This window comes from Silene latifolia, chromosome 2 (genome assembly GCF_048544455.1).
Source record: "Silene latifolia isolate original U9 population chromosome 2, ASM4854445v1, whole genome shotgun sequence".
Taxonomy (NCBI): domain Eukaryota; kingdom Viridiplantae; phylum Streptophyta; class Magnoliopsida; order Caryophyllales; family Caryophyllaceae; genus Silene; species Silene latifolia.
Window position 1 is genome coordinate 118819653 of NC_133527.1, and position 23862 is coordinate 118843514.

At 38.1% G+C, this 23862-nt stretch overlaps 1 protein-coding gene across 1 annotated transcript; it reads right to left on the reverse strand.

Moving 5' to 3' along the window:
* Nucleotides 1–16350: 16350 nt before the first annotated feature.
* On the reverse strand, nucleotides 16351–20962 carry LOC141641231 (uncharacterized). Its single transcript, XM_074449902.1, has 6 exons — nucleotides 19714–20962; nucleotides 19352–19625; nucleotides 18286–19271; nucleotides 16953–17637; nucleotides 16774–16850; nucleotides 16351–16658 (listed from the first exon to the last, which is right to left on the reverse strand). Exons 1-6 carry the CDS (start codon nucleotides 20960–20962, stop codon nucleotides 16351–16353), a joined length of 3579 nt encoding a protein of 1192 aa, XP_074306003.1.
* Between the last annotated feature and the right edge of the window lie 2900 nt (nucleotides 20963–23862).

Genomic DNA, 23862 nt, shown 5'->3' on the forward strand with positions numbered 1-23862 from the left:
TATATTTCATATTGCATTTACATTAGTTAGTTCATATAGTATAGTTTGCATTGTAATATATCTCACATGATTCATGTAGTTAGTTGCATATAGACTAGAATTCATGCATAGTCACTAATGACCAATCCTATTCTTTTCTACACTAGAAATAGTGTTTAAATCGGTTTGGGGAGGTTTGATCATAAGTGACCATAGTTTAAATCATGCATCATATAGTATAGTTTAAATTGCATTCATTTGTTATATATGTCATATAGAGTTGCATTTAGTTAGAGCACGCATTCATTCATATCATATCATTGCATTTGTACTTTATTTCCATAAAATCAAAAGACCAAAAACATGTTTTCCTTTTTATTCCTACTCCTACATGTACATTGAGGACAATGTCCAAAATAAAGTGGGGGATGGGAATTTATATTCCAAAAATACATAAAAATTGAAAAATTTCGAAAAATCACAAAAATATGTCTTTTAATTTCATAAAAACAAAAACCATAAAAATTTGAAAAATTGAAAAATCCAAAAACAAGTTCATTTCCTTTGTAGTGTAGTCATGTATATATTGTTGTATAAATTGTGTTTGTTTTACCCTTGTTCACATTGATCGACTACGCCACATCCGAGACATGAGGATAATGAAGACCGCATGGTATGATCTTTCCAATCTCCTTTTTCCTCTTTATGTTAATGACTATGTGGCTTTATTTTGATTGATGCGGTAAAAACAATGTGAACTTAGGACTTGCATTTAGTTTATATGGCATATTAGTTGGTAGAATCATTTCCATTAGGATGTTTATATGCTAGTTGCATCATGGCATGTAGTTTGCATGTTAGAAAAATTTTGCGAAACCGTCTATTTGGGAAGCTTGATAAGTGTATATAGGCCCTAGTAGATGCTTTTTCTTCTTAAGACTTTGCTTGTTAGAATACTTGTAAAACACCCTAGGATGTGTCATGCTAGTATCCTTTGACCCATGGCTTAAGACCTAGTCAAGAGTACCTTGTGGTGTGATAACTCCCTGGCTACCGTTTATTCCAAGGTGACCCTTGAAACCATGCATCCATCATCTATGTTCTACCACATTTTTGTCATCAAAGGGAATGGGCACAAAAAGAAATCAATTTGAGTTCAATGAAATGAAAAATGAAAGAAAGTTTGCAAGATTGCATCAAATGAAAAGAGGAGCAAAAATAGACTCCTAAAAGCTTCAAATACAAGGCACCCTCGTTACTAATTGGGGTGACTTTGAAAATGTTCAAAAGAAAATGCAAAAAGTTGTCAAGTGTTGAAAATGCCAAAAATCAAAAAGAAATGACAAAAAGAAAGTGTTCTCAAAATGTCAAATGCCACAAGAAATTGGGGGGAAAAACAAAAACAAAAGCAAACTCCCAAAATGAAACTCAAATATCTATTGATCCCTTTATCCATCGTATCCATTTTTGTGCATGGTAGAGAGGGGACGACCCTTCTTCTTGTCTAGGCAAGAGGGGGAATTCCGCGATCCTCCAGTGTTTCTAACACCATAGGGAGCCTACTCTTGACAAAAGCATTTAACGATTGAGGACAAAGGTACCCTAGCTTAACACAATTTGGAGGTGATTTATTGGTATCCTTCTAGGCTTAGTAGTTTGAAGAAATTGCATCTATGAAGGAGTGTGTACCCTTGAATTGCTTCCCTTGTAGATAATTTCCGCCACTTAGATGAGGAAAGTGGCTATTCCTTTTATAGATGCATCCATTATGTGATTTTGTGTGCTTAATGATTGGATGTGTCGCCATTTTGGCAAGACCCACCTTGCCTTTCAAGAAGGCATCCTACCTCATGGTTGTCTTGTTGTGAGTTGAAGGGGCGGAGTGAGACCCGCTAATTGTCTCATGTCGGTTATATTAGTAGGTTAGATTAAATAAAGGTCTAGTTTTAGTCACCTCTTTACTCGGGACGAGTAAAGGTTCGGTTTGGGGATATTTGATGTGACCATTATTTGCGCACATTTAGTCCCCTAATTGAGCCTATTTTGCATACTATTATAACATTCTATGGCCATTTTATCCGTCAAAACCTTCCTATTTGCTTTTCTATCGCATTTCATATGTTTTGTAGAAAAGAAGATAATAAGGCGGAAATTCCCGTCTTTCGTGCATATTTGGAAGCTACTTGACGATACTAGATGGACTAGTATGAAGAGGAAGCAAAGACTAAAGACCAATCCCGCAAGAATAAAATGGGAATGAGCAAAAGGGAAGAAAAGAAGGAGAATCACTGCTAGAAAAATCCCGTCTAGTTTTAGTCATCTCTTTAACATCTTTTTAGCTAGAAAAATCCTTCTTTAGATTAGATTAGGAGTAGATTAGAATAGATTACTCTTTAATCTTTCCACAAATTACACATTAATCTCTTCTTAATTGTTGTTCAAGTTTATCATTCAAGTTTATTATTGGGTAATTGAAGATTATTGGGTTATTATTGGGAGATTGACAACCTTCCATCAATCATCAAGTTTCTTCTATTATTCATTGCTTTATTATTTGGATCATCTCAAGTTTGGTATAATTCCTTTACTCTTTAATCTTTATTGTTCATTTCTTCATTCTATTATCATGTTTATACTTGTTGTGATGATTGACACCATTAATGACATGTTTCCCATGATAATGAGTGAGTAGTTTCTTTAGCTAGGATTAGTGGGTAATTAGGGGAAACCAACATGGGATTGATTCATGCTTAATCTAATATGTTCACATGATTAAATTGCTTGCTTGTTGTGATGTCAACTTTATGCACATGTTATGTTTGATGAAATGCTAAGCCTATGAATCCTTGCATTTTTACCATCTCTTATCTACTCAACTTGACTCGTAAGATATAAACCAACTCGAGTCTTGTTATACCATGCATAGAAGTTGATTAGGAGGAAAGTAAGTCGACTTGTAGGTGTTGTACAATCTAATCGATTCTCTCCCGGACCCAACTCTTCCTAAGAACCGTAAGATATAACCCAACTCGGTTCCTCCACAACATTAATTGCTTGCAACCTTGTAAACATGTTTGTATGATCAACACCATGAATCCCCCATAACCCCATGATATCCTAGCACTTTTAATCAATTGTTTACATCTTTCCTTTTATTGCTCGTTCTAGTTTATTGCTTGCACTAGTTTAGACACAACTACAAACCCAAACAAATTGTGACACTAGCATAAATTGAGATAGATAGACTTAGAACCCAAAGCACACCGTCCCATGGATCGACCTCGACTTACCGCTAACTAGTTGTTTGTTGAGTATTATAAATGTGTTTGATTGGATGAGTGACGACCTCGACCACGTCACTACTCCCCAGAAATACCCTTCCCCTATGTCATCATCATCAACTGTCACTCTATATAGGTCAACTCTTACAAGATATTACTTGAAATACTCAACACACCACGAACTTACACTTTCACTTAGCAACAATCAACAACACGAAACATATCTCATATCAACATGCCGCATGACCATACTACCATGTTACTCAACCACGCAATTCTATTACAACACATGGCACCACAACTGTCTCTTTATGACCGTCTTTTAAAACATACTATCAACTTTCACTTCAACGCATGAATTACTCAATGACTAAGGTAACCAGTTACAACTTCATGCACGCAATGTGACCAAAATAATAGAAATTTTTTTAAATCAACAAAACATTATAAACGAACAACAACATGCTTTCAAAATCAGCCTTTTAATTTTGCGACGTTACTCTTCCCCTCTAAAAGGAACTTCGTCCCCGAAGTTCACCACCAAATCACTATATATGTTACCTATTACTTGCATCGTGACATGGATCCAACCATATTATTCATTGTTGACATTACTCATATTACTCGTACAACCAGTCAATCATAAAGATATATACAACCACATTCGAACAACTAGTCACCGTCAAGCACGTATAAGCATATCATTTGAATTTGTATATATAGAATTCGGTGAAATATAAGTTGTGGACAAAACGGATGTAAAACGAATGCAATTAGAATAATCACAACTCCACTATTCGCTGCAAATACGCCTTTAACACCAAGCACGTCTTCCAACATATGAAATGAACGGTCCGAATATGTTACTACTAATTAATAACCATGTTAAACATCAAACATGCAATTATATAACAATTAAACAATTTTAATTTCTCAAAAGTTCCTGTAACAGTGCTACTCGATCGAGTATGTAGTGGTACTCGATCGAGTGCCCGTGTAACACCCCCATACTCCAAGTGCCTTACAAGGACCACTCAGGTATGAAGACATTACCATCTCGGTTACCCGAGGCAATGATAATCAAACAACAATAACGAAACAACGTTTATTATAAATAGTTTAACGAATAGTTACAATCCATGAAACCAACTAAAAGTGCAATACATTATTCTCAAACGATGTCTAACTGAAATGTAAATAAACTAAGGCTACGAAAGACTCCTATCATCATGTCGTGGCATCCCTATCCCAAAGACTCATCTCAATACCGCTCAATATCCGCTCACCATCCCGAATGGATCACCGCAGTTTACAAAACAACACCGGATCGTACTAATCACACAATCAATATAGATAACAATAATAAGATAAACAGACATACCGAATCACACACACACACACACACACACCACCAACTCCCATCATCTCAACACCGATCGTCCACTGGACTACCACCAGCCGGGGGGGACCGCAGCCGTTCCCACCTAAGCCCCGCTCATCATACCGAGCGATAACCCTGTCCCATTAATGTGCACATCCCCTTCCGTGGCGGGTTCCACGAAGGGCGAAACTAGGGCGTGAAGTCACTCCCGCAAGTGACCCCACTCAGCCGAGAACGCATCTCGAGAACCATCAACAGCAATCACAACCACAAACACAGTACAATCATTATATCAAACAACCAAATACAACACATCACCAATATCCCATTATGGGACTAATACTGAGTAGGAAATCCTACCCGGAAAGCACAACAAGCGAGACGGTATCTACAAACAGATCAAAACGCCTCTTCTACGAATCCTCCTCCTAACACATAACACATAGAGACTACACATCACATACTACACACAAAACCCCCAATCCCTAAATTAGGGTTTAACCAATCTTAACAAAACATTATAAAAATTATATTAAAAGCTTACCCTTGACGCAAGGAACTCAACGACACGAATAACGACAAGAACGGCCGTCAACTCCGGAATTGCTAAGAATGCGATTAGGAAGATGAACTGGTTGCTTTCTCTCTTAAACGGGGTTTTAGGTTTTGTAAAAGTGATTTAAAACAATGACGATTATGTTTAAATACCTTAATCACATAATTAACAAAACCCGAGAAAACTCCCCGTAAAACTGGACACTCGATCGAGTACCCAAGGTACTCGATCGAGTACCCCTTACTCGATCGAGTACCCCACTACTCGATCGAGTACCCAACAGTCGAAACTATTTTATTTCACAACTTACCCTTACTCGACAGAGTAAGGGCTACTCGATAGAGTACCCCAAGACTTATAAATACGGAGTATTACAGTCTTCCCTCCTTAAAAGGAACTTCGTCCCCGAAGTTCAAACCACTACTAAACAAAGGTACTCCCATAAGCTTCCCGACTCGAAAGTCAAACAAAATTCAACGTAAAACATGATACTAACCCAACTCATCCCGACAAACATACCGACACAACATATAAAAGGGGTATAAAACTCGTAAAAACTGCTCGCGATCATCTCCTACCCCCTTAAAAGAAACAAGGTTACGTCCTCGTAACCATACATACCTGATCAAAGAGGAAAGGGTAACGCTCTTTCATAGCTTCCTCTGTCTCCCATGTAGCTTCCTCGGTCTCATGGTTAGACCAAAGGATCTTAAGCAAAACTGTCTCACCACTCCTGGTCTTTCTAACCTTTCGGTCTAGGATCTGCTTAGGCACCTCAAGATATGATAAGGACTCATCTAGCTCTAAGCTCTCTGCCTCCAACACATGTGACGGGTCACTCACATACTTCCGCAAAACGATACATGAAACACATTATGCACTCTCTCCAACGCACTGGTAAAGCCGACGATAAGCAACTTCCCCAACTCGCTCTAAGATCTCATAAGGCCCTATAAACTTCTGACTTAGCTTGCCTTTCTTCCCGAATCTCATAACTTCACGCATCAGAGACACTTTCAGAAGAACCTTGTCCCCAACTTGAAACTCTATGTCCCGACGATGTAGGTCTCGCATAACTCTTTTGTCGATCCCGGGTGCTCTCATCCGTTCCCCGATCATCTTAATCTGTTCCACCATCTCATGCACCATCTCTCGGTCCTAAAACCATCGCCTCGGACTATCGTCCCAACAGATTGGACTCCTACACCTCCTTCCATACAAAGCCTCAAACGGTGCCATACCTATATTGGTGTGATAACTGTTATTGTAAGAAAATTCTATCAAGTCCAACCTCTGCTCCCGGCTACCACCAAAATCCATCACACAAGCTCGCAACATATCCTCAAGAGTCTTGATTGTTCTCTCGATCTGCCCCGTCTGTCGCGGGATGAAATGTCGTACTCATCTTCAAAGTTGTTCCCAACGATTCCTGCAACTCCTTCCAAAACCTCGATATAAACCTCGCATCTCTGTCGGACACTATGTCCTTAGGGACTCCATGTAACTTAAGCACGTTCTTTCGATAGGCCATAGCCCATTGTGCCTTAGTCCATGTATCTTTCATTGGAACAAAGTGAGCGACTTGGTCGACGATCCACTATCACCCAAATCATGTTGTTACCTTGTTGACTCTTAGGCAAACCCACAATGAAATCCATGGAAATGGATTCCCACTTCCACTCGTGCACCTCCAAAGACCGATCTTACCTTGTGGTCTTCTCTGTTCCCCTTTAACTCACCGGCATGTCAAACAACGGACACAAACTCACCGTCTCTTTCTTCATCCCAGGCCACCAAAACGTTTTCTTCAAATCCTTGTATAGCTTGTCTCCTCCTGGATGAACTGAATATGGTGTGCAATGCGCCTCTGTCATGATCGTCTTTTTCAACTCCTCATCATTAGGAACACACCACCTACCATCAAACCTCAAACTACTATCTGTATGAATAGAAAACCGGGACACTGTCCCTTTCTCTACTCCAGCTCTCCACTCAACTATCTTAGGATCCAAAGCCTGCTTATTCCGAATATCATCATAAAACTCCAGATGTACTGTCATATCACCCATGGCATCTCCTTTCTGCATCCTATGTATCCCAAAGCTCGCTACCTCATCCCTCAGCCTCATCAAAGATAGAGCTGTACACAAGGAATGTACACTCTTCCTACTCAAAGCATCAGCAACAACATTGACCTTCCCTTCATGGTAGATAATCTCCATGTCGTAATCACCAATCAGCTCCATCCACCTCCTCTATCTCATGTTCAACTCCTTCTGCGTGAAGATGTACTTAAGACTCTTGTGATCAGAAAATACCTTAAAGACTGCTCCATAAAGGTAATGTCTCCAAATCTTGAGAGCAAACACCACTGCACCCAACTCCAGATCATGAGTAGGGTAGTTCTCCTCATAAGGCTTCAACTGCCTAGAAGCATAGGCAATCACTTTACCATTCTGCATTAACACACATCCCAGCCCATTCTTCGAGGCATCCGTATAAACCTCGAAATTCTCGCTCCTTCAGTAATGCGAGGACGGGAGCCGTGGTCAAACGCTCCTTTAATGTTTGGAACGCCGTCTCACAACTCTCATCCCAACGAAACCTGTTCTCCTTCCTCATCAACGCTGTCATCGGTCTAGCTATCTTGGAGAAATCTTTCACGAACCGTCTGTATTATCCAGCTAAACCCAAGAAACTTCAAACCTCAGCAACATTCTTCTGTGCTTCCCACTTTGTCATCTTTTGCTCAATCTTCGCCGGATCCACACTACCCCATCTTTAGAGATTACATGCCCCGAAAAATCAACTTTCTCTAACCAGAACTCACACTTGGACAGATTAGCATACAACTCATGATCCCTCAAAGTCTGCAACACGATCCTCAGATGCTCCTCATGCTCCTCCTTAGTCTTAGAGTAGACTAAGATGTCATCGATAAACACCACTACAAACTGGTCCAAGAACTGCGTCAAGATTCTATTCATCAAATCCATAAATACTGCCGGCGCATTAGACAACCCAAACGGCATCACCACATACTCATAATGGCCATACCTTGACGTGAAAGCTGTCTTTGGTATGTCCACCTCTCTAATCTTCACCGGATGGTACCCCGACCTCAAATCAATCTTAGAAAAGACCGTTGCACCGCTCAACGATCAAACAGGTCATCTATCCTTGGCAAAGGATACTTGTTCTTTATCGTCACACCTGTTCGGCTCCCCGTAATCTATGCACACCTCAAGCTCCCATCTTTCTTCTTCACGAAAAGAAATGGTGCTCCCCAAGGCGATACACTTGGTCTAATGTATCCCTTCTCTATCAAATCATCCAACTGCTTCCTAAGTTCCTCCATCTCCTTAGGACCCATACGGTACGGTGCCTTAGAGATTGGCCCCGTCCCTGGCTTCAACTCTACGGTGAAATCTATCTCCCTCTTCGGTGGCAACCCCGAATTTCCTCTGGAAAAACATCTCGCAAACTCTCCCACCACTCGGTATCTCATCAATCGTCGGAATCTCTATCCGGTCATCTCTCACATGACACAAGATCAACGGACATCCCTTCCTCAGATAAGACTTCAAGGTGACAGCTGCAATCAACTTAACTTTGGGTTTGACTAGAAACCCACGATAAGACACACTAACACCCTTTGGACCTCTTAAGGACACTTTCTTTTGATGACAGTCTATCTTAGCTTTATACTTTCCTAACCAATCCATCCCAACTATCATCTCAAAACCGTTAAAAGGAAACTCTAGCAAGTCTACAGGGAAATCGACTTACCCAACTATCAAAGATACATCTCTAAACAACCTCCCACACGATATAGACTCACCCGAAGGTATGAAAACTTGCTCACTAACAGACTCATATACTCTCAAACCCAACTGTTTTACATGACTCGAAGACACAAACGACAGAGAAGCCCCCGAATCAAATAAAACAAAGGTAGGAATACCATTAACAAGGAATGTACCGGTGATAACGTGCGCATCTTCCTCAGCTGCCTTCTTCTCCATCATGAATAACTTGCCACTGGTCTTCTGTCCACCTCCCGGACAAGATCTTGGTGATGCGGTCGGCTTAGCACCCGACCCTTGATTGTTGTTGTTGTTCGTCGGTGTCTTCGATAAGAATTACCGCCGTTGCGGTTGCCTCCACTCCACTGTAACTCGACTTCCCCGGTTTGGCCATGGTCCAGCCGGTGCATTACTCGCGAAGCTCGTGCGGGTCTCTCTGAAGATCCCGGTGCACTCGTGCACTCATGTCTCTTGTGGCCTACACCACCACAACCAAAGCAGGTCACTCCCCAGCTATTGCTCACACTCCCACGGCCACGCCCAAAGGAAGCCCCAGCACTGAACCCTGACCCAGAAGAAAACCCCTTAGACTGATTGTGGTTGCCTTTCTTGTAATTAGATTGGCCACCACCCTCGCTCTCGGACTTCCTCTTCTCACCACCGGACCTCTCCCGAGCCATCTCCACCACCTCTCCGCTCTCCCGGCCCTCTCGTAGGCTTCCTTAACATCGCAAGGATCCCCACGGGTAACTTATCCATAATCGTGGTAGTCAACCCTCTCTCAAACCTCAATGCCGGGTTCTCCTCGCTCAAACCCATATCCTCGATACCTGGACTTCTCATTGAATTGTCTCGTAGTACTCGGCTCCGACATCTCGTGGTCATCTTAAACTTATCAAACTCTTCCCTCAACTTACTCCTCACATGCTCCGTTACGAACTCCTTCCTCACAGCCCTACGAAACTCCTCCCAAGGTATAGCGGGTAAGCCTTGGTTGGTGTATATCTCCTTAGCACTCACCTTCACCAATCCCACCACTTGCCTGCTTTGCCTCCCTCGGATAGAACGCAACTGTTCCACTCTCATCTCATCAGGACAATGAACCAAGTCTAAGATGTTCTCCATCTCTCTCAGCCAACTATCAAGCAGATTAGGCTCCCCAACCCCTTTGTATTCCTTCGGGTTAAACCTCGCAATGTAGAGGCTGATTTTAGAATGATCAACCTCCTTCTCCTTACTCTTATCCTTGTCCTCATTCACTCTCTTCAGGGTCTCAGTAAGAGCATCCTGGTGCTCTAACATCTTAACGATGTCATCCACGGTCATAAGCTCAGCTCTCGCGTACAAAGCAGTTCTCTTGGGCGGCATCTTGAAACTATATAAGAAAGGGGTAAACATAAACACACGTACTAAACCTCAAAACACGAAAACACGGTGCCCAGAACCCACTCGATCAAGTTCCCAACCACACTCGATCGAGTAACGGGCTACTCGATCGAGTGCCCCACGTACTCGATCGAGTACCCAAACTCCAGAACCAAACAGACCTTCTGATCTCTTTCCTACTCGATCGAGTATCTAGGCTACTCGATCGAGTGACCCCCTACTCGATCGAGTACACCTAGTTACTCGATCGAGTGCCCCAAAACTCGATTCTGGACTCAAAATCGCCAAAAACCCACCCGATCGAGTCAGCCCCACTCGATCGAGTAACCCTAATTCGTAAGAGCTACCCGCATATTACGTCATATGCTAACATGCTAACTTTATAAATCACATATTATATCATAACAATCATGCTATTAATTGCCACGTTGTAAAACATTCAACATGCTATCATTTCATCAACAGTTTCTATATATATCATCACTTTTCTTTCACCTCCTCAACTTCCAATTCGAACATCCAACAATCAACACATTCCATCACATTTGTAAACAAGTTAACCAAACACACATACGACTCGACAAACACTTCCCCCATGTGACCGGTTCAAAGTTGTAGGGCGACCCCCGCGACTTTAGGACGTCTCCCAAGCCTTTGCACTAGCTCCTACAACTTTTACCCCGGGTTCATTTTAATTGACTCCCTATGTTCATTAAGTTCATTGGTTACAGGTTTCAGGATCGTCGCTCTGATACCATTTGTAACACCCCCATACTCCAAGTGCCTTACCAGGACCACTCAGGTATGAAGACATTACGATCTCGGTTACCCGAGGCAATGATAATCAAACAACAATAACGAAAGAACGTTTATTATAAATAGTTTAACGAATAGTTACAATCCATGAAACCAACTAAAAGTGCAATACATAATTCTCAAACGATGTCTAACTAAAATGTAAATAAACTAAGGCTACAGCGGAAGACTCCTATCATCATGTCGTGGTATCCCAGCTATCCCAGTACTCATCTCAATACCTGCTCAATATCTGCTCACCATCCCCGAATGGATCACCGCAGGTTTACAAAACAACACCGGGGTCAGTACTAATCACACAATCAATATAGATAACAATAATAAGATAAACAGACAATTTGAATCACACACACACACACACACACACACCACCAACTCCCATCATCTCAACACTGACTGTCCACTGGACCAGCCCTGCCAGTGGGGGACCGCAGCCGTTCCCACCTAAGCCTCGCTCATCATACCGAGCGATAACCCTGTCCCATTAATGTGCACATCCCCTTCCGTGGCGGGTTCCACGAAGGGCGAAACTAGGGCGTGAAGTCACTCCCGCAAGTGACCCCACTCAGCCGAGAACGCATCTCGAGAACCATCAACAAAGAATCACAACCACAAACACAAGACAATCATTATATCAAACAACCAAATACAAAACATCACCAATATCCCATTATGGGACTAATACTGAGTAGGAAATCCTACCTGGAAAGCACAACAAGCAGACGGTATCTACAGCTATATCAAAACGCCTCTTCTACGAATCCTCCTCCAGTCCTCCTAACACATAACACATAGAGACTACACATCACATACTACACACAAAACCCCCAATTCCTAAATTAGGGTTTAACCAATCTTAACAAAACATTATAAAAATTATATTAAAAGCTTACCCTTGACGCAAGGAACTCAACGACACGAATAACGACAAGAACGACCGTCGAACTCCGGAATTGCTAAGAATGCGATTAGGAAGATGAATCGGCCGCTTTCTCTCTTAAACGGGGTTTTAGGTTTTGTAAAAGTGATTTAAAACAATGACGATTATGTTTAAATACCTTAATCGCATAATTAACAAAACCCGAGAAAACTCCCCGTAAAACCGGACACTCGATCGAGTACCCCCTTACTCGATCGAGTACCCCAGCTACTCGATCGAGTACCCAACAGGTCAGAAACTATTTTATTTCGCAACTTACCCTTACTCGACAGAGTAAGGGCTACTCGATAGAGTACCCCAAGACTTATAAATACGGAGTATTACAGCCCGCTACTCGATCGAGTGTCTTAGCTACTCGATCGAGTAGCCCTGAGATCATAATGCTTCATTTCCTTCACACCTGCAACTACTCGACCGAGTATGGGGTACTCTGTCGAGTACCTACAGGTCAAGTACCTTGGAAAACCTGTCATAACCCACATGTATATATACATAATCGTCCCATAACTTGAGTCGGGATGACTTCCCGACTCACATAATCCTGCAACAAAGTCAAACTAGCGAATCCGGCCTTATGGCCAAGCATTCAAATCCGAAATAAAAGTTCTAACAACCAACGACTACCATAAACTAACGACGACTACCATCAACCAAACACAAAGGTAAAGAATAGGAGTATCACTCCTGCTGCTGCTGCTGCTGCTCTTCCTCCATCACCTCATCTCCGCCACCATCACCTCCCGATGTGCCCGCCCCCGATGACCCAATACCCGCATCAACTCCCGCTCCAGCTCCAGGACTCACGTACCATGGGGTCAAGCCGCCAAAGGCAAACTTAGGTAATGATTGATAGATCCGTCAAGCAGCAGGTAAAGTTGTAAAGCGAGTGGTCATGGGGGTTTTTCGTGGGTTTTTAAATGAGGTTAGGATGTTTTGTTTGGTCTTAAATTTGGTATGTAGGCAGAGGGGAGTGCAAGGTAGGTCTTAGTTTGTTTGTTTGTGGTAGTTGTTGCTTTCAAGTGGTGGGTTTAGGGGAGTTGAATTGGAGGTAAAAAACAATCAGACGAAAATCAAAGTAGGGATTTTTCCGTAGGTCAATTCACTCACCTCAAACCACCACTTGCAACCAACAACTACCACAAACAACACAACTACGACCTACCTTACATTCCCCTCTACCTACATACCAAATTTCAGACCAAACAAAATATCCTAACCCCATTTAAAGACCCACGAAAATCCCATGACCACTCGCTTTACAGCTAGTCTCTCCGACCAGCCTTACTTTACACAGTAATAGACCCCACATAAGGCCATTTTTTACCATCGTTGATAGCTCCTGCAAAGCTTGTATTGCCACCTTTCCAACGAGACTAAGAACACCTCAAACCGACCTCGCTTACTATCTCAAACATCGATATAAAGTTACCCTATTGCAAAATGTTGAGTCCTCCGACCAAAATGTCGTGTTTGACAAAAAAGATTTATTAAAGGTTGTGTTTTACACACTTTTTTTTAAAAAGTGGTGTTTTGAAAAAAAAAAAAATTATTAAAGGTTGTGTTTGACAAAAAACCTTAATTTTTTTATGCATTAAAGTTCTAGAACAAGGGTTAACCCAACAGTCGGTTTTCTTACTCTAACAGTCTAACCATAAAATTGAAGGTTCGATTGTTAGCCATGACATAAGAACCCCTGTTTTAATGTATATGTAAACATAAAACAATAATAAAAAAAAAAGGCCTTTTCACTTGCAATTGTAATGATTGACTACTCTCTTACAATTAAGAACCAAATAGTTAGGACATCCATTTCCTATCTACATAGTATAAAAGCCAAATTTCTTGCATTCCTATTGACCAATAATTTGCAAGACTTGAAATTTTTTAATTTTAGTGGGTCCCCCCACGTTATTCATACATATTTAATTATTATCTCTCCTACTTTCTTTAATTAACTCTACTCTATTTCCTACCTTTTTTAAATAAACTAGTTTTAATGCCCGTGCAAAAGCACGGGCCCGTAGAAAGAATTGCTTTTTAAAATTTGACTATTGATTATAGTGTGAATCATTGTATATTTTTTCTTGTTTTATTTATTAAATAAGTTTTATATTGGTCCCTCCATTTTGGTTAATACGGAGTAATAACATAATTTGAAGTTTTTTGACAATATTTTTTTCACATATTCTGCAGTGCTTGCTTTATTACTCTAAATTATGCTACTTCTCAACTTATTGCATTAGAAGATGGAGAACCTCGATATAATGAAGTTTTTATTAGAGAATTTAATGGTTGGATTGGGATAGGATAACAAAGAGGCATAATAGTTAGATGATCAAGGGGATTTCAAAGTGTACTTTTACAATGTATGCCCGCGTGTTTAATTTATGAATTTAAATTGCCACTTAAATCGTAGTACAAATAGATATAAGACTCGCTATAAGAGTAGAAGGAGATCATTGCTTAGCAGCTCAAAACATTACCATTTTTGTCCATAGGTATAAAGAAACAAAAACAAAAAATATGAGTAATTGTGTTTTTATCCTCACAATAAATAAGACCCGTTTTTATCTACACAAAATACTGTAAGGTCTTAAGGTGAGTCACTCACCCTTAGATTTTTCTACACTATAACTTCAGACGCTTCTTCATACCTGGTTAATCTTAGTCTTACACATATACTTTAAGTAAATGAAGAGAGATAAAAAAAAAGTAGAGTAAATGCATATCTTAATTCTTGTGCATATAGACAAAACGTCATATAATCAAAATTGGAGGGAGTAATAAGTATCTAAAAAATGAAAAGACTCAGAAAATGAGAACACATTTTTCAATCAAAAATGGAGGGAGTATTTTTACGACAACAAAATTAATAATATGATTCGTAATTGTTATCAAATTACTTATCCATTAAAATTAAAAGTAGAACAACTGCTTATAGAATCATATGGAGATGAATCAAAATTCACAATGCTCCAAATAATAATGGTTGTCCATTTTAAATTTTTTTGAATGTCTACAAGATGATGTATGAGTAATTAGTAATGTTTATGTTTAATAATGTTCATAATATTTAATTTAAATGATTTATTTGTTTTGTGTTTTGTATGTTTATAGGAAAATAAAGAACTCAGTTTTTCTTAGGCTAATTTTACTTACCAATACATAAAAATTTCTACCTCATTAATGATACAATAAACCTTGTAATTAAGAATCTGAACACAAATGTGAGGGATAATGGTCGTTTTAATTACAAAATGAAATCGAATTCAACATTCTTATTCAATCAACCTTAGCAAAAGTTGTCATCTATTAATCGTTGACAAAATAACAAAACCAAAGTCACTAAACAAAAGGAGGGCCAAATGGATTGACGATGGCAATACTCGGGATATGCAGAAGGTATATAACATTTTATTTTATTTTTGGGTAGAAATTAAAGTCCACTTACAATAAAAACGGACTATCTTAACAAACAACATGTAAACTTGTCATATGTCTTATCATCATGTATCTCATATCTGCAAAATCATAAAAACTCCATAAGAGACATGTAAATGAATAATTATTTCTTAAACAATAGAATGCCAAAATATCAAAAATGTTACATTTTATTTGCTTTTGGGTAGAAAAGTCCACATACTATATAAATGGACTCTCTAAACAAACATCCACCGTAAACTCGTCGTTTGTCTTATCATCATGTATCTCATATCTGCAAAGTCATAAAAACTTCATAAGAGACATGTAAATGAATAATTATTTCTTAAACAATAGAATGCCAAAATATCAAAAATGTTACATTTTATTTGCTTTTGGGTAGAAAAGTCCACATACTATATAAATGGACTCTCTAAACAAACATCCTGTAAACTCGTCGTTTGTCTTATCATCATGTATCTCATATCTGCAAAGTCATAAAAACTTCATAAGAGACATGTAAATGAATAATTATTTATTTAACAATAGAATGCCAAAATATCAAAAGTCAAAGCATTTTTATTGATAAACGTATATTCATCGACCTAAATTAACATATAATAATGCATAGCTTATTCAAAACAAAAAAAAATATAAATACATCTATTTTTTTTGGTAGAATGTGAAATTCTCATTAAGCTCAATAATCAAACAAGTTACAAGATCCATCACACGTTAGAAAACATAGCTCTCAGTACAATTAAACGCTCTACAAATCTCTCACATTAGCATATAAGGAGGTTCCTAGCTTCAAGCCAGGGACGACTTTTTTGTAGCTTTGCTTCTGATTTGATCACTTGCAATCTGAACTTTACCATGCTTTGAACCTGCTGCAAAACTCTATGAGGTCTAGGTATGCATCCATCATGTTTTGCAGAGTTCCTACATACCCATATATTGTAAATCAAGCTAGCAATACCAGCCATGGCAATCTGTTTCTTCAACAGACTCCCGAATTTCCAATGCAGCATGTCTTCCAAGGAAAAACTAATCCAGTGAAGTCCCACCAAGTATTCACCAATATGAAGCAATTCTGCTAAAATCGACGACAAAAAAATATATGGTCTGAGTTTACGGTCTGCAAAGACAAATGCTACATCCATCGAAACAACCCCAAATCGAGAAGGCGCCGCTTAGTAAGTAAGCACTGTTCTTAGCAAAGAGCCAAGATATGAAGTTAACTTTAGGAAGGCAAAGACGATTCCAAACAAATGGGTGCCAGGCACTGCACACCAGCAGACCATCAGACAATCATAAGTCTGTTTGGGTAATGAAAGGCTTCAACCCAATCTTTGAACATTAATGACCATTTCAGTTTATCTTTTACCTTACAAATTGACGCCATACCCAACTGGAATTTACAGGTGGGAGAGTAAGTCCACCATCGACCCGCTTGATGTAAATATGATGCACCCATCTCACCCGGAGGCTATCCTTCTTATTTGCAATCCACCGGTGTATTTGGCAATGCGGCCACATTCCGGAAGAAGCAATCGGCAATTCCCGGACCTCCTTTAGTTTTATCCTGGCGGCGACTCTCCCGGGACACTGCAGAACTCTATGGTACTCATTATCACCAGACCATAGGTAATTCCTACAAATGATGGTCACTCTGTTGAGGATGCCCTTAGGAAGAAGAAAAATACGAGCCCAATAACAGTGAAGCTGTGATAGCACTGTTTTAACAAGTATTAATCTCCCAGCATAGCTAAGCTTTTTAGCCCCCCAACTCCTAATTCTAAGCACCATTTTGTCCACTAGCTTGTTACATTGATAGTTAGTAAGCCGTTTGTAGGAAATGTCAATTCCCAAGTACCTGAAGGGGAAACTTCCTTGATGAAAGCCAGTGATATTCGAGAATGTGAGCGGTTTGAGAATCGGTACTCCATTCATGTACACATCAGACTTGTTGGAATTGATGGTGAGGCCAGAAGCTAAAGAAAAGGTAAGCATAGCCCTCATGAGAATTTTGACAGAGCCAGTATTCCCTTTGCAGAAAAGCAACAAGTCATCTGCAAAAGCAAGATGACAAAGGCCCAGAGCTCTACACAAGGGATGATACTAGAACTCAGGTCTGAGTGTCACCACATCAATGATTCTAGTAAAGTACTCTAAGCATAAGGTGAAGAGAAGGGGAGATAAGGGATCCCCTTGCCTCAATCCCCTTCTCCCTTTGAAATAACCAAAGTGAGAGCCATTCAAAGACAATGTGTAGGAGGGAGTAGAAACACATTGCATAATCCAATTGATCATAAGAGAGGGAAATTTCAGGGCAATGAGCATGTCTTCAACAAAATTCCACTCAATAGAGTCGTAGGCTTTCCTAAGGTCAATTTTCATCAAAACTCGAGGGGAGCATTGCTTCCTGTTATAAAGCCTCATCAAGTCTTGGCAGATGAGGATATTGTCAACAATCTCTCTCCCATGAATGAAAGCACTCTGATTTGGGGTGACGATATCGGGTAGTATTTTAGACAAATTTAGCACGAGATGATTTTGGAGATGCATTTGAATATAACATTGCAACACGCAATGGGTCCAAATCCATGACAGTCTCGGGAGATCTTTTTAGGAATCGGGGTCACCATTGTAGAGTTTAGGCTTGCGCAGAACTTGCCATTCTCAAAAAATTCATGTACAAAGAAGAAGAACATCGTTACCAGTGATATCAAAAGAGTCTTTGAAGAAACAAGAAGTATAACCATCCGGGCCAGGGGCCTTATCAATGGGAATATCAAAGAGAGCCTCCTTGATTTCAACATCAGAGATTCTCTGGGTCATGGCACTAGCTTGCTGATGAGTAATACATTTGCCTCTTCTCACAACCCCCAGGTTCACCCTAGTAACTTCTTTAGAACTTCCAAGGAGATCTTTGTAATAGGTCAAGAAGGCATTCTCAATGGACTTGTTATCAGAGCAGAGAACCCCATTCTGATCCTTGATGGTCAGAATTTTGTTGAGAGCTCTTCTAGCCTTGATAGAGCTATGAAAGAACTGTGTGTTCTCATCATTGCATTTCATCCATTGAACTTTAGCTTTTTGATTCAAGAACATATCCCTAGCCTCACTGAGTTCTTTGTAGGAAATAGCAGCAGCTCTTTCCTCATTCTGCAATAAGATATTCTGAGGGTCCTGATGTAACTTTTTCTGAATATCCTTAAGCAGGAGGTGAGCCACCTTGGTGGTGTTAATAATGTCCCCAAATCCCTCTTTGTTCAGTTGCTTTAGAGGGTATTTGAGCATTTTAAGCTTCTTAACTACCTGGAAACTCTTGCAACCCCGATATGTTGCTTTGCCAGGACATCCTTGATGATCTTTGTGAAACCTCTCATCTTTGCCCCACATATTAAAATATTTAAAACAAGAAGGTTTCCTAGCAGACTCATCCCACAACCTAATGATGCAAGGGCTATGGTCAAAGAGTCCCTCAGGTAAAAAAGAAGCAATTCCTGAGGGGCCACTGTCAATCCACAGGTCATTAGCTAAAACCCTATCAATTCTGCTAAACACACGCTTATTCTCTTCTTGTTTGTTGTTCCAGGTGAAATAAGCACCTTGGTTCACAAGGTCATAGAGCCCACAACTATCCACACACTGTTGAAAGTCTCTGATCTCAGCTAAGGTCACCTCAGAGCCAATACGTTCCCTATGTGAAGAACATTGTTAAAGTCCCCCATGAGAAGCCAAGGGCCATGAACAATGGATTTGCACTGGAGAATAGATTGCCACAGACTGGTTCTCTCAGAGTCTTTGTTACATCCATAGATGATGGAGCAGGTCCAAGAGTAGCCAGACTGTAAGTGATCAACAGAAACATGAATAGCCTGTTTATCCTTCATAAGCAGAACTACATGAAATAGGCTAGGATCCCAAAGGAGCCAGATCCTACCACTCTCATGGATATCATTATTATTGAGAAAATTCCACTTATTCCCTAAACCATCTTGAACAGAAGTGATGTTGTTGGTTCTAACTTTAGTTTCAACTAACCCAAACAAGCCTACATTATTAATATGCAAGAGACGCCTAACATCACCTTGCTTATTCTTTTTATTCAAGCCACGAACGTTCCAAAACCCGATGCTAACCATTGATATGTTGAGAGGAGGGTCCCTTTCCCATGCTATTCAACAGATTCTTCCTTATAGAATAGCTGAGAACATCAACAAAGGTGGGTCCTGAAGATATCCCCTCCCCTTTCTTGGTTAGTCTGTTGAGAAACCTGGCAGGAGTCAGAGAGTTCAACATTGAGCCCTGATATGGCATGGGTGTGACTACCATATGAGGCTGCAATTGAGGAAGAACTACATCAGGCTGCCTGCTCTTGGCCTGTTGAGGCACATGTATTTTCTCAGAGACCTTTGCTTGGGGGACGGGTACCTTAGGTTTCCAAACCTGCTGCACAATCTTAGGTTTCGCCTTAACTGGTTTTTTCTTACAGAGACCAGTCTCATGTCCTATTCCATGGCATAGGTTACAGGAGACTGGTTTCCATTCATAATGAACCTGCTGTGTCTGACAAATATCATGTTCATCAATGAACTCAATTGTATCAGGCAGCTGCTCTCCCACCTTGACCTCAACCAAGTATCGAGCGAAACCTAAGTATTCCTTGTCTTTAGTGGCCTGATCACTGCAAATTGGTTTACCCACTAAACCTACAATCTTAGGCAAGGCCAACCCCCAATATTTGATGTCCAGGTCATATAGACGAATCCACACAGGCACAGTCACAGGTTTATCCTTAACAATCTTCATTCCAGGAGTCCAATCCTTGACAATGAAAGGTTTGTTGTCAAAGAAAAGAGGGCCTGACTGAAGAGCACGTTGCTTATCCTCCTTTGTCTTAAATCGGATTAAATAGACACCATTAGGTTGAGAAGCAATAGAAGAAATCGCTAAATTGTTCCAAATACGTCTGATAAAACCTCTTAGCACAAGACTCGGTGGATTAGCACCAAGGACATAACATGAAATCGCAGACGCCCAATACTCCAGTTCCGGATTGACATCAGAGGCGTCAATTTTCAGAGAAGGACGCTTACCAGACTCTGCAGACTTCTGTTTCCTTCGATTGCTCACCACCGTCCATTCCTCATCATCAGTTGACTTGTCCTCATTGATTGATTCCAATTCCTTATCAAGGTTGAAAGCTCGAAGATCAGTCGTGGACGAGCTTCCCACCTCAAAAACTTGTGATACAGGTTCACTCAGATTTGTATTATGTGTCGTACTAGTACTAATTTTTGTAGTAGATTTAATAATAGTTGATGAATTATTATTTTTATGTGTTTTAGAAGTACTATGCGAAGACGAGACTCGCTTGTTCCTCGCCATTGCTGAAGGAACGAAGAGAATCCCTAGAAATCGCTTTCTCTCTCTAAATCAAGTAGAGTCAAGTAGTAGAAACCATATATATAAAATAGATAGATCAATAATCAAGAAAAATATTAGCAACATCTATGGGAGTTAGTGGAAAAAATTAGGAAAAATTCATACTTTATAATAAAGACATATGAATATCTCTTCCTTTCCCTTAATAGTGAAAAATAAAATGAGTAAATTAAAGTGTCTTAATGGGGTTAATTATATCAAATTATTAATGACATTATTTATATGGTTCATGACTCTAAGCTTTTCACTATGTTGATATTCCATTAGTCTTAATGTTGGAATTGATGATGATATACACAATTAATTTAAGAATAATGATGATATACTTTAATTTTCTTTAACTTATATGTTACAAAATATATAATGATACTTTTGTAAAGAATTTTAGTAAATTTAATATTTATGTGAAAGGGTTAGTGTATTAGTTCTACATGGTTGTGAAGTGACATCATACATAGCTAAAAAAAATGAAAAATCTCATAAATTAAGTACCCAATATGCTTTCTAATTTTTTTTTTTTTTGAAAGAAGTCTTTTAATATTATTGTATAAAGGATAAAAGAATCAAGGGATCAAAGTGTACGTGTAATGGTGAGATAATCAACACTACAAATTAAGATATTATGAAAATGCCACATGAAATAACATTTAATGGTTATGAAAATAGAAAATCTCATTAATTAAACACTCAACATGTCGTCCAATTTTTTATTTTGAAGGAATTTTTTAATATTATTGTATATGAAAATGTCAGATGCAATAAAATTCAATGTTTTTAAGTAGTCTTTTAACTATATTGTATAGGTTTAATCATGATTTTATGATCAAAAAAAATATTAATAAACCTTATATAGAGTTTTAACAAAATAATTCTAAAATAACCTTAATATTAACCAATATAAATTAATAGAATTTAACTATGATAATCCTATATGACAAAAAATTTAATGTGTTAAGTTGCTTTTTAACTATATAGTATAGATAGATAAATAAATTTAGTACGGAGTAGTAGACTAAAATGTGTAGGAATTAATGTGTGAGTTGTGATGTGTATTTTAATTTAATGCTAAAGCCATGTGGATTTTAATTTAATACTAATGCCATGTGTAATTTAATTTAATGCTTTTATCTAACCTTTTAATTAAATAAATTGTATAGATACCTTACAATATATTATGTTTTCTTAATGTATTATAAAAATATTAACGTATAACTATAAAGTATATATATTGAAGCATAATTAATTATTCCTACATAGCTATTTATGGAGGGGATAGTTTTCAAAAAACAAACTCGATAACTATAAATATATTAATATTTTAAGTTATAATTATTTGGAATTTTGTTTTTAATATTTATACATTTGATTAAATTGTTGAATATATAATCCAGTGCAATTTTGTTGCACGGGTATCAAACTAGTTGCATGTAAAATATTGAATAATAAAGAATTGAAAATATAAGACACTAGGTAGTATCTCGCGCTTCGCGCGACCTGTTTTAAAATTTTTACTTATAAATAAAAATAAATTAATTTTTCTCAAATTAATTTTTTTTGAGGTTTAACTTCAAGGTTCTAAAATAAAATACATAAAATTTTAAATAAACTAATAAGTAATAATTAATTATGCCTGATCAACGTTTTATAAATTATTTTGTGACTGATCAAATATCATATTAATAAAAATAAAATTTATTCGAATAATGCAACAATCAACATTAAGTTCTCAAATTATATCATTTCACGATACGTTATGTTCAAATCAATTAATATTTGTTCAAAATGATGTGAATATAATTTTATGTAATTTTTAATTTTTTATGTATAACGTGTGATATTTATGTATCAAACATATAGAGTTCAAACTCAACCTATTCAAATGTTTTGATTGTGTCTTGCATGTTATGTGTCAAACATATCTATAAGAATTGCACCTTTTGTACTTTTAAACAACTATATATAAATGATGCTTAAGAGTTTACCTGTAAATAAAATAGGTTAAACTTTCTCAAATAAAATTTTTTGAGGTTTAACTTCAAAATATTTAAAACATAACATATAAAATGTTTAACTAAAAGTAATATTTAGCTAGTCATAATCAATATTTATACTTGACGTATACATATTTTAACTGAAGATATTAAAGAAAAATGTAGCGTTTTTTCTACTTTTTTCATGTCGTTTATAATACTATATTATTTTATTATCATTACTTTTCATTTGATTATTCAAATGCACACGCAATCACTGTGTACATACATACTCGTACACATACTCATTATAACACTATTTAAACTATCAAAATCTCATATGTATTCAGTTTCTCGCAATATAATTTTTTTCATTCCTACATAAAAAACTTATCTCTTAGTAGTTTTCTTTAAGTATGTTTTTAAAAAAATACAATGACTCTTCCAATTATATTTTTCTTAGGATTTAATGGTCTGAGTTTTATAACTTTCTCAAAATGTCTTTTTACATAAACATAAAATATTATTTAATCATGTCTACAAATCAAAATATTTCAATAAATATAATACAGTAGTAAACTATCCAAAACTCCCTTTTAGAATAAACTTTTTAAAACTTACACCCTTTTAAAAAAAAAGTTTAAAAATTACACCCAAAATATTGCAAAATTTTAAAAATTTATCTCTAACCCATATTATTGCATTTTTATGACAAAAATGCCACTCATTTTTTTATTTCTCATATAATTATCGAACTCTATTACAACTCTACCCGCCCTTCTACCACCCAAAGACTCCACGGTCAACCACCACAATCCTCCACTCAAAATCCACCATCATATTTGTCATATGAGAATAAAAACTTATGAGCAT

Excerpts from the sequence above, each read along its gene's own strand:
- LOC141641231 (XM_074449902.1), bottom strand. The coding sequence starts at position 20,962 with ATGGCGAGGAACAAGCGAGTCTCGTCTTCGCATAGTACTTCTAAAACA. Across the intron at positions 16,851-16,952 it reads GTATGGCGTCAATTTGTAAG|TGCCTGGCACCCATTTGTTT; the intron begins GTAAAAGATAAA and ends GCTGGTGTGCAG. Across the intron at positions 16,659-16,773 it reads TTGGCTCTTTGCTAAGAACA|AATTGCTTCATATTGGTGAA; the intron begins GTGCTTACTTAC and ends CGATTTTAGCAG.